The sequence below is a fragment of the Panthera uncia genome (genome assembly GCF_023721935.1).
Source record: "Panthera uncia isolate 11264 chromosome A1 unlocalized genomic scaffold, Puncia_PCG_1.0 HiC_scaffold_17, whole genome shotgun sequence".
Lineage (NCBI taxonomy): Eukaryota > Metazoa > Chordata > Mammalia > Carnivora > Felidae > Panthera > Panthera uncia.
The window spans coordinates 27,602,358-27,614,644 of NW_026057577.1; the positions used below are offsets into that span (position 1 = coordinate 27,602,358).

The 12,287-nt window shown below is 43.0% G+C and overlaps 1 protein-coding gene and 1 long non-coding RNA gene across 4 annotated transcripts in view; one reads left to right on the forward strand and one right to left on the reverse strand.

The window, feature by feature from the left end:
* Positions 1–2,997: 2,997 nt before the first annotated feature.
* CDKN2AIPNL (CDKN2A interacting protein N-terminal like) lies at positions 2,998–10,437 on the reverse strand. Its single transcript, XM_049649199.1, has 3 exons — positions 10,199–10,437; positions 8,810–8,909; positions 2,998–3,247 (listed from the first exon to the last, which is right to left on the reverse strand). Exons 1-3 carry the CDS (start codon positions 10,435–10,437, stop codon positions 3,236–3,238), a joined length of 351 nt encoding a protein of 116 aa, XP_049505156.1. The 3' UTR covers positions 2,998–3,235.
* A 22-nt stretch (positions 10,438–10,459) lies between these two features.
* The window catches only part of LOC125935498 (uncharacterized), an 80,561-nt gene continuing 78,733 nt past the window's right edge, over positions 10,460–12,287 (forward strand). For all 3 annotated transcript variants that reach the window (XR_007461697.1, XR_007461696.1, XR_007461695.1), the window contains exon 1: positions 10,460–10,698. This is a non-coding gene — a long non-coding RNA (uncharacterized LOC125935498). The remainder of the gene's footprint in view (positions 10,699–12,287) is intronic.

Sequence of the window (12,287 nt, forward strand, 5' to 3'; positions counted from 1 at the left end):
AACTAAACCAAAACGAGAAAGGCAGCCAACACACTGTCACCACTAGGCCTGGGAGTCCCAACTTGCAAGGAGCAGAGTAAACTTGGGGAAAGAAACAACCTCCTCTGGTTTGTTTTTCACTTAAATAAATAAATGGATAAACAGGCTCTTTCGCTTCGTTGCCATCTATTTTAATGACAAGCAAGGCAGGAGAGATTCTTTATTTTCCCCAAACAATGTATGTGTGTGTATCTATATATCTCCATGAGGGCAGAGATTTTTTTAGTGTGCATTCAGTATTCATTGAAAGAAGCAATTTCCATATGACCACAAACCTATTTAAGTTCTAAAACTCTTGCCTCTAAGATTTGTTTAGTCTTAACTCCTACAGAAACAAAAGGTGTCCCTGAACTAGTCAACAATGAGAGTCGTGACTAGATGACAGGATACCTAGCTGACAGTCTCTTTCCAGACAAAAGGGTACCTCACAGAGACTTTACAGCTGGACAGCAAGGAAACACTTAGGTTATCTGACATTTAGAGTAATATAAATCTCATTTCAGATGCAACAATGTATTTTCAGTGCTGTTTACTACAAATAGCAAAGGATCAGAGGATGGGCAGTGATAATGATTCCTCCCAGTGCCCATGGAATAGGTAAGCCACAGGTCCACATGGATCTTGGAAAATCCTTGCCTCTGCCAAAGCAGAGAATTTCATCAGCTGGGCTATAGGCTCTAAGGAATATTGGAAAAAGGAATTTTCTGGGTAACATAAAAGGGTGTCATGGTTAAGTGAGCACCCTACACAGTACTGTTATTACTTGCTTCTCACAAGGTCTTGAGACTTAAGTCTTTGACAGAAAAGATACTCTCTAGTTATGATAAGGACAGTTTACCATGTCCTTCCTCTTAATCGCATTTGATCCTTACCCCATGTTAGACAGGAATGCACATACCAAGGCAAGTATCTTACAGCAAACTCCTGTTTCAACACTAAGAGTGGGCTGTTTTACCTACACTACAAGGACTGCTCCAGTGCAAAAATTTAGATTTCTGTGCTACTTTCTATTCCAGAAAAAGATAAAGGATGAAATTCTAAAATACTGGTTCATTTTTTAGATGAGAAGAAAAACAGAAAGCTTAAGCTGAGGAAATAATGAGATAAGCCATTAGAAAATGGTTATCAGAAAATTTACTTTTGGTTAACTAGAGAAGTCTTCAAAAATAAACTGAAGAAGAATGTTGGGGGGTGCAGCGGGGCGCAGGCATGGAATCTGTGCACAGATTAAGCTTGGTTTATGCAATGGATACATTCCTGACAGGATATTGCTATTTTACTGGGGCATTATATCTTACAGTGGAAATGGGATCCATGATGAGAAACTTGTGAAAGATGCATTAAAGTGAACAGCCCCACTCTGGTATTTCCCACTTTATAATTTGGTTTTTAAACCTCACAAATTTGTACAGGTAAGCAGAAAAGAAAGAGGCTAGGCCATATTTGAGGAAGGGGCTGAGGCTCACTGAGCAGTGGCTTAGCCCTGCAACATCTTCATCTCTGCCACATCCGTCTGGTAGGGATTTCTATGATCTCCATTTCCCAGGTAAGGCCAGGGAGAGACATGGCTGATCCAAAGTTCTATCGGAGGTCTTGAGCTCACTTGGTCTACCCTAGTGATCACTACAGATTAGAGCCACAGGATGCGCAGAGATGAGTTCCATCCAAGATGTGATGGTTAGCCTTGAGCAATGAGAGCCTTCCCACTTCTCTGTTGCCAGAGAAATGCTCCCACAGCCAGCTCTCTTCAGCATTTCTGGGTTTTTAATTTCCTGAATTTACTAGTAGGTTAAGCTAAGACAGGGTTCACTGTCTTTTTCACCATTACCCTCAATACCAAGCTCAGTGATGAGTGAATCCTGCTCTATTATATTGCTGACCCCAAATGAAGTCCCTCTCTCAGGATTTATGCCTGGATATTGCTTCTTGGCATTTTGGCTAAGATCAAGGGTCGGATTTATGCCTGGAGGTAAGTACTTAATTGTGGGTATTAAATAAGAAAGAGAGGGCACCTGTCTGGCTCAGTTGGTAGAGCATGCAAACTTTCATCTTGGGGTTCTAAGTTCAAGCCCCATGTTGGGTGGAGAGGTTACTTAAAAATAAGTCATAAATAAAATTATAAATAAAATGAAGAGGGAGGGGATAAAGAGCAGATATATTAAATAAAAGAGGGAAATTAATATGAGAACTTCAGAGCAAAACAACATTGCACTAAAGTATTTCTTCAGGGGATATGTGCAAGGCAATCCACAAATATACAAGACCAAAACCCTCAGGGTCCCTCCAGAAAAAGAGAATGTGGGTTTTATTCAGCAGCCTAGGAGACCTTCTAGAGAATCTATAAATCAACTGGCTGCCTGGACCAAGCTGTGGCATCTGGTATCAGTTTTAAAGGCCAGATGCCCTTTCAGAAGTTGCCTCTTCCCATGAGTTGGCAGGTACTTGAGGCCTACGATTTGATTCTCACTCATCTCTTAAAAAAAGATAAGTGTGGGGCGCCTGGGTGGCTCAGTCGGTTAAGCGTCCGACTTCGGCTCAGGTCACAATCTCACGGTCCGTGGGTTCGAGCCCCGCGTCGGGCTCTGGGCTGACGGCTCAGAGCCTGGAGCCTGCTTCTGATTCTGTGTCTCCCTCTCTCTCTGCCCCTCCCCCGTTCATGCTCTCTCTCTGTCTCAAAAATAAATAAACGTTAAAAAAAAAAAAAAAAAAAGATAAGTGTGTGTAGCAATGGCCATAAAGATGGCATAAACTTCAGAAAGAAATAAGGAAATAAAGGCTGGTCTGCCTCAGTGGGGGCAGGGGGGTGGGGTGGGAGGGAACACCATAAAACAGAATCAGACTTGAAGATACATTGTTGAAAAATCCAAATTGTAAAATTCATTACCTACAATTATTACATCAACATAAAAAAAATAGGGATTTTTTAACAAAAAGTTTGACATTCAAAAAGTAAGAATAAAAAAAGGCATGATTTATAAATCCACAAATATCCATGCACACTTTTAGAATGATAGCTACTGGAAGAATGAGACCTTTTAAAACTCCAATCTAGACAAGACTATCTGTCATTCCAACTGCCTCTTGATTTCCTACAGGTTGAAATACCAGGAATCTTAAGAGAGCTGCCGTGGTCAATGTCACATTCATCCCAGCCTCCTTCCTAAGCTGATGTTGAAAATGTGATGAATCTTCTGCCTTAGCTTTGATGCTGGGGGAAAAAAAAGAACAGGTTATTGAACTATGTAGTCCAGCCAATCAAATCCATAAATTAAAATACAGCAGTGATACACTATGTACTACCTACGTGGAAAGTACACTCAGAAATTATTTTACTACATATAGAAAACTCAACAAAACAATGAACATAACCATCCATTTGGAACCTAGAGCCTAATTTTTTCTCTTGTCACTCGTGATCTATAAATGTCACAATGAAAAGTGATGAGAAATACTTGAAATATAACTTTTTTCATGGCATGCTCTGCAGTGAAGGGTTCTAAAAGCAGAATCACACAAACACTGTTCTAAATTAAAATCAGTTGAATCCAGGTAGTAATTCACAAGATTTCACATTGACTCAGGATAGTTAGGAGATGTGAAGGTTATTTATGTATTTCTGGATTTCGCACTATTAAAAACTGTAAATGCATGTCTTCAAATAGTGGCAAAATGAAGCAAATATATTCTTTCTGGGTGCTCTCTAGCACCTTTGATAAATTTAAACTTGGCTTTAGACAACTTTTAAGCTGGGTGTGAAGAAATCATTTTGGCTGTCACCTTGTATTCGGATTTCCTTAACATTCAGCAATGTGAGTGAATCAATCTGAGAGTCTTTTCAGTAATCAGAGTTTTCAAGGTATGACCTATTTCCTAGCTAAGACTGTCACTTCAGTCTTTCTGAGCAATGAAAAAGCAAAATTCCTTGGGAAAAGCAAAATATAAGAAGTCTTCCTCCTGTTAGAAGAATACAACATCACTTAAAGAAACCATCTTTAGTCTGAAGGAAAAGAAAACCCCCTAAGATATCTTTCAAATTTCTAAAAGGACAGACCAAGACGATAGCAGCACAAGCTTGCCACAGCTTTGGCTGCTGCAAATACGGTCTTTGACATAAGGTGTTAGCACATGATTCTCTCATCCTGGGCACCAACCAGGCGACACACTGACCTGTGGGGTCAGATAAAGCTTTTCTTGCTTTTTCTATTTCTGGTGGATAAAGGGGGAAATGTAACTCCACTAATCTGACAAGCTGCATTTGTTTTACATTATTTTTTAAAGATTTTTTTTTTTTAATGTTTATTTTTGAGAGAGGGAGAGGTGCAAATGAGAGTGCAGGAGGGGCAGAGAGAGCAAGACAGAGAATCCCAAGCGGGCTCTGCACTGTCCACACAGAGCCCGACATGGGACTCAAACTCACGAGCTAGGAGATCAAGACCTGAGCTGAAATCAAGAGTTAGACACTTCACCAACTGAGCCACTCAGGTGCCCCTGCATTTGTTTTAACGCTCACAATTAACTGCTGCCTTAAAATCACATCTCCTTTCACCAAGGGAGTGGCTGTTCCATTACCTTAGAGCTTGCCAAGACTAGACACAATGCACAGAAAGAACTTCTTGAAATGCAAGCACTCTTGTTTTCCTACTTTCTCTTTCACATTTCATATACAGTCACTTTCTATACTGCCATGTTCCTTCTTGGATAAAAATGTTCTCAGGAAAAATGGGCCAAGAAATTCAGTTGACAAATTCTATGAGCCAATAATGACAGCTTCCTAGTTAATCACTCCTCTTTCTTCTTAAGACCATGGTCTGCAAATATTAACTCTGACAGTCAGAGTAATAACACTGAGTGAGCTGCTGCTCTTTGTTAAGTATTGCTCACTAATGGATAAAGCTGGTCAACTACAAAGGCTGCTAGTAAGTGGCCAGGGATGGCTGTTAAATAACAGATTGTGTGCTCAATATATTTGTATTTGAGTCAAAAGAAAAATCATACCCTCCATCTATTTGATATACCAATGCTCATTTCTTCTCTGGGACCAAAATAGTTAAGAGCTGGATAGACTACAGAGATGTATTTGCTTCAAAAGTGCAGAATAACTACAAAATATTTTTAAATCTTAAAGACATTATGTCCTAAATTATCTTCACTGTCCAGTCTCAAGATACCAACAATTCCAGTTGATTCATTTCTTTTTGCTAGCCAGCTTCAAAACCCACCTAAATTCTAATTTCAGAGCTTAAAATCTATTCTGGGCAGAACTACAACAGACATTTTCAGTACATGGCTCAATATCAAGCTTTTTCGGTCTCTGGGCTGGCATTATTGTTTAATGTTTGCTAGCCTCTATCACATGCAAACACCTCAGGCAAGAGACAAAAGAACGGCGAAGTCCCCACAACACTTTCCAGGAGCCTCTCCGGGATATCCTTCAACACCACACGAGTCTGTCATAGCACACACATCAGAAGACTTCTTAGGATCGAAGTATCTACAAGAGTCTTTTTTTTTTTTTTTTAAGTTTATTTATTTATTTTTAGAGAAAGCATGAGCAGGGGAGAGGGGGAGAGAATCTCAAGCAGACTCTGTGCTGTCAGCGTGGAGCCTGACATGGGGCTCCATTTCACGAACTCTGAGATCATGACCTGAGCTAAAATCAAGAGTCAGACGCCTAACCAACTGACATTTTATTTGAAGGAAGCTGAGACACACATATTCTTAAAAACACTCTAGAAGTATAGGCTCCCCGCAGGCCTCTTCCAGGTGACAACATGAAAATAATTAGTCTGCGGGCAGAGCTGCTTTCAGGGATACTGGGTTCATGCCTGAGGACTCTTCTCTGGATGTTGACACTATGAAATAACACTGTCAAAAATGAATATCACAGGGCAGAGGATCCCTACATTTTTGAGGTTCAAGACCCCTTTACAATATTAACAGCTTTGAGAGACACCCTGGCACAACACACACACACAAATTTCTGCACACCAGTCTATGGTCATACCAATCAATTACAAAACCTCCTTAGTCTCTCCTGATCTGCAACCCAAACATCACGAAGGGTACTTTTTTGTTTTGTTTTTTGGTCTTTTTAAAGTTTATTTATTTATTTTGAGAGAGAAAAAGTGCAAGTTGGGGAGGGGCAGAGAGAGGGAGAGAGAGAGAATCCCAAGCAAGCTCCATACTGTTAGCGCAGAGCCTGATATGGGTGGGGCTCAAACCCATGAACCATGAGATCATGACCCAAGCCGAAGTCAGATGCTTAACTGACTCAGCCACCCAGGTGCTCTTCCATGAATGGTTCTGATCTCTCATAGTCCAGCATGACTGGAAAGACTATGTACACTATTGTATACTAACTACACTACTACACTATTGTATAGTTACATACAAGACAGAGAAGTGTAACAGAAAACTGATGTGAAAAGTCTTTAGGGAGGGCACAATACCTCTTGGAAGCAAAAAGCAAGGAAAGAATCTGCCACAAGCAGTTAGGAAGTAAAAGCTCATCCTACTCCTCCTGCCTACGCCTCCCCATGGGGTGCACTCAAGTAGCCAGCAACTATCTAGCTGCTCCGTGACTGAGCTCCAGGAACCTCACCACTATGGGACATTGAAGCACTGACTAGAGATTTTTTTTAAAGTATTACAGAAGACGATCCAAAAAGTCAAAAACTTCCAATTCCTGACTTCCAACTTCAGATTAAAAAAGAATATATATATATTTATATTTATATATTTATATTTATATATATATATTTATATATATATTTTTTTTTAGCAAAACTGAGTGGGGTATGATGTTTGAGGCTGAAGTACTTTCTGGGAAGCTGAAGTTTTGATTAATTCCTTGATACCCACATAGAAGGGAACCTCTTTATATGCTCTGCCTCCCAAAACAAGACCCAACTGGGGCAAGGCAAGAGCTTACCTATGTTTCTGAGGATAGGACTAAAACAGGGGGCATGAGTCTTTCACTCTATCGGTTTGGTCAATTTTGTAAGCTTTTTCTGAGCTGCTCTAGGGTAAGCCTATACTAGGTTTTAGAGACAGAAGGACTAAAACTTTAGGCACCATCTCTCCCCTTGAGAAGCTTACAATCCTCTAAAAGAGGCCTGAGTAAAGTGCCAAGGAAACAAACTTTGGGAGAGGAAGCAATTAATTCTACTGCCTAAAAAGGCCAAGGGAAATGAGAAAAAGCATGTTTGGGGGGGATTTTGAAAAGCAACCGGGATGCCCAGCCCCATCATCTGAGCTGCTTTCTGCCACTCTCCAGGGCCCCAGCACCAGGACCCAGATACAAGGCTCCACAGGCAACAGCTCACCATATAAAGTGTACAACTTCAAATCAGACTAAGCCCTACAGAACAGGGGACACCTATATGTGAGCATTATTCCATCTACATTCCCGTCAGCAAGTCAGAAGGGCCAAACAAGTCTGGTTAGACTCTCACCCACTGGGGTAAAAATGTTACCAAAAAGATTTTTTCAATAAGTGTAAAAAAGTAGCACTCTAGCCAACATTTTCTTAAAAAGTAAGCAAAAAGCTCAAAACAATGTTCATAAAGGAAGTTTGGAGGAGTGCCTGGCTGGCTCAGTCAGTGGTGCATGTGACTCCTGATCTCAGAGTTGTGAGTTCCAGCCCCATGTTGGGTGTAGAGATTACCTAAAGATAAAATGTTTTGGTTTTTTTTGGTTTTTTTTTTTTAACGTTTATTTATTTTTGAGACAGAGAGAGACAGAGCATGAACAGGGGAGGGTCAGAGAGAGAGGGAGACACAGAATGTGAAATAGGCTCCAGGCTCTGAGCTGTCAGCACAGAGCCCGACACAGGGCTCAAACTCACGGACCGCAAGATCGTGACCTGAGTCGAAGTCGGACGCTTAACCAACTGAGCCACCCAGGCGCCCCAAGATAAAATGTTTTAAAAAATAAAAAAGTTTAGAGGTTGAGTTGATGTATTACTCCACCAAAAATGTGTAATTTAGTTATCTAGCTGTGAAAAGGTTTATACCAATTACAGAGAAATAAAAGTGAAAAGGCACATAAGTGTCCATGGATAAATGAAGGGATAAAGATTACATGCTATATATGTATGTGTGTGTGTGTGTGTGTGTGTGTGTGTGTGTGTGTGTGTGAGAGAGAGAGAGAGAGAGAGAGAGAGAGAGAGAGAGAGAAATGGAATACTACTCAGCCATAAAAAAAGATCTTGACATTTGCAACAACATAGGTGAACCTAGAAGTTATTCTGCCAAGTGAAATAAGTCAGACAGATGAAGACAAATGCTGACAAATGATTTTACTTATATGTGGAATCTAAAAAAAATGAACAAATAAAACAAAAAGATTCGCAGACATAGGAAACAAACTGATGGTTACCAGATGGCAGGTGGGTACTGAAGTGAAAGGGATTAAGAAGTACAAACTTCCACTTATAAAATGAATAAGTCATGAGGATGTGATGTACAGCACAGAGAATACAGTCATTAATACTATAAAAGCTTTGTGTGGTGATAGATGGTAACTAGACTTCTCATGGAGATTATTTTATAATGTAAAAAAACATTATGATGTACACCTGAAACAAATAGGATATTGTAAGTCAATTATACTTCAGTAACAAATTTTTAAAATTTTTTAATGAAAGGGCTTAAATCCTTGAGGAGTAAACAAGAACATTCAGAAAACAATATACTCTAACATATATCATCATAAAGGCAGGGTCCATTAACTCTATACCATTTCAAATGCACTGAGAAATCCTGTTTACCTTTTTCATTAATTCACTTCTGGTAGTAAACTGTGGCAGGTCTTCCACTTCAATCCCATCAGCCATTTCCATCACTTTGTCTAAAAGGTCTTTGTTGTAACTGCACAATAAAAAGTAGTAAGATAAAAACCCTGGAGGAATTACTTGTCACTGTGGACTAATAAGAAATTGCAAGTAGCTGGACTGTGAACTCGACTCTTAGAGCTCTGATGTGATACTACAGGAAAGGGACACATGTTCAACAGTAAATTTGGAAACAGTTCTTCCAGCTTGTGGACTCAGAAGTGGCTCTAGGAATGCCAATAGAGCAGTCTTTTCAAGACTTCCAAACCAAAAAAGGATTTACGAAAATAGACGCACTATACATCTGGCAGTACATATGCATGGATACAGTATGAGGACCAAATTTTATTTTTTAAACACATGGAATTCTGGTCTAATGTAATCATTATTTGTTCATTTGTCCAATTTTCTGACATTTACCTAATCTTGGAACCCATTACCCAGGATTTCCCAGGGCACCTAGAAAATAGAGAAAAAGCCTTTGGCACTGCTTCTTCAAATCCTGTTCTAATAAGCCCCAACATCTAAAAGCAAAACCAAGTGGCTAGGGGTTGGAGGGGCCATGTGACCAGAGTCAGACATCCATAAGGTGCACAGAAAGCAGGACTAAGCCGAGTCCTCTTATTATCCTAACAATTTCAGGACGCTAAAATAAAAGGATGTGGAGCTTCAAGATTTGACACCTTCTTCAATGAGCGGGTACAGGCACTTCAAAAGCAGTCTCTTGAAGGCATCTGTTACTTTTATATCTGTAAAGGCAGAGAGGCAATGGCTGGCTCTTCCTAAAGGTCCAACAGAGGGGAGAGTGGGGAGAAAAAGCCAAAGGCCACAAATTACATCCTGCCATAATTGGTAAAATCCACTAATCCTGTCAAAAACCATCCGGCCCTCTCTCAGCTACTTCATATGTAAATTGGAGACCTCAGTTTCTGTCTCTGCACGTTTGCCACGTGGGTGGAAGGAGCCAAGGCACTTAAAAAAGTACTTGGCAAAGATGATAGTTTAAATTAATAGTAATAATACACATAACAATGACATTTTAGAGCCCACCAAAGGTTGAGCTCTTGCTAGATAGCAGCCTGTGCTAGGTGCTTTTTTTTAGTCTTTAACATTGCAGTCATCACAACTCACTTTCCAAATGAGAAAACTGAGGCTCAGAGGTTAAATACCTTTCCAAAAGGGCGGACTAACGTGGTCAACAGCCACAGGTTAGAGCGCCAGGAGGTTGGGGGCGGGGTCAGCACTGGCAGGGGGAGCTCAGCCCGAGGGGAGGGCTGCAAGTCTGAAGGCAGGGGACAGGGTCAGCCAGCCCGCAGGGGTCCGCACCTGCAACCCAGGAAGAGGTGGTTGGCCCACACCATGGAGAGGGACAGCAGCTGGTCCAGGCGGCCACCGCCATCTGGCGGGTCGCGGTAGTCGGGCAAGTGGCGCAGGATGAATTCCATGCGAGCCTTCCACTGCTTCTCGCTCTCCGAGTAGGAGCGGAACTGCTCCGCGAAGTCAGCCGCCTGCCGCACCCCCGAAACCAGCTCCGCCACCGCGGCAGCCGCCTCGCCACCGACCATGGCGCCCTCCGCCGCCGAGGGCCGCACCCGCTCGCCGCCTTCCCGACTCGCACCGCGCCACTTCCCGGCGGCTAGAGCGGCCCTAGCGGCGCGCGACTGCTAGGGACGACCGGCCTGGAGCGCCCTCGCCGGGAGCGGAGGCCTCACCGGCCCCGGCCCCGGCCCCGGCCCCGGCCCCTCAGACCTCCGCAGTCCCAGGCGCCTGGCGTGCGTCCACCCAGGAGTCGCAGGGGCCGTTCTCAGTCGACCCGCGGGGAACCGGTAGGGAAATGGAGGCCCCAAGCACAGAGACGGATGCCCCTCTCCCATTCGGCAGCTCGGTACCAGCCACAGCTGTGCTGTGTCCTTGCCCTGGGGCTTTCCCTGGCACCCAGCCCTCAGATGGATGCGCTCAGTTCTGAGGGCTTTTATGTGTAGCTACTTAGGGTCTTTGATTAATTCCCAAAGGTCTCGACACCCATTCAGGTTGTGGCCCACCTTCCCGGAGCCAGCCAGCCAGCCAATTAAATACCTGCCAGGCCTTTTGCTAGATGCTGGGGATGCAAGAAAGCAAACTCAAAGCCCTGCTTTAATGAACTTTGCTGTCTGCTGGGGGAGGCAAACGTGAGTGAAATAATTGCTTGAGTGAAAATATTCAACGTTGGCAGATGTTCAGAAGAAGGCCCAGAGTGTTAGGAGCATGAATAAGCAAGGGACCTGATCCAGACGTGAGTATCCAGGAAGTGATATAGGAGAGCAGAGAGATGAACAGGAGTTAACCACGTAAAGAGACATAGGCCATGGTAAGACCCAGTCTGGCCTGGTAAGAACAAGCCAAGATCTGTGTGACAGGGTTCTACAGTGGGGGACAGTGAAGGAGATGAGGCAGCAAAGATCAGCAAAAATAGCTGGCCATGGTAGGGACTGTGGTCTAGTTCCTAAGAGGAATGGGGAGCCTCTGAAGGATTTTAACCAGAGCAGTGACACCTCTGTTTCCAAAAGATGTTGGAAAGAATTGAAATGGATGTGTCCACAGGAGCTGAGCAGGTGAACTAGCATAACTCTGGTGTCTTGTTCAGGCGTCAGGTAGCAGATCCACTGAGAGAAGAGCTTACTTGTAAGTAGTGAATTTCCTATCCCTGGAAGCATTCAAGCACAGCACTTGGGAAATCACTTGAGCCCCCTTCAGCCTTGAGAGATTATTGACCTAAGAGGATTCCCCATCATCCCTTATCATTTGGTACAGAGGTACAGAGCTGGGCCGAGAATCCAGGATCCAGGGCTACAGAGTAGGGTCCAAAGGCAGAGCCATCTGTGATGTCTGCTGCTTCTGCAGTTTCTGATGGGATGTTAGGACCCCAGCAGGCAGAAACCTCCACACAAAATGGAAATACCAGGCAGTCTAATGAGGACATTGTGTTCACAAACCCAGTACCAGGCTCAGTGAACTCCCATTATGGTTAACAATAGGGAGACATAGTACTCTCACCCCCTCAAGCAGGGAGAATGTGAACAGGGGTGTAAAACCAAGACAGTCTCAGCTTCTCCACAGCAGTCAGGAATAGGTGCCCACAGCCAGGGCTCTCAAAATTGAGTGCAGATCACATCTCCTGAGGGGCTTGGTGAAATAGCAGATTCCCAGGCCTCTCGCTGGATGCTCAGAATCAAGGCTCCAGGTAGTTGATTCCATCTGGCGCTGAGCAAACTTTGAAAAACATTGATCAGACTTCTCTGAACCAACTTCTTGGTCACCTGATACATAGTTGAGAGGCTGGCCCAAAAATTAGAACCCAAGTTTTGTTATCAGCTGCTGTAGCTCCACAGCTAACTTGGCCACTGGGGTGGGGAAAAGCTAAGGGGTCCTCCAGCAA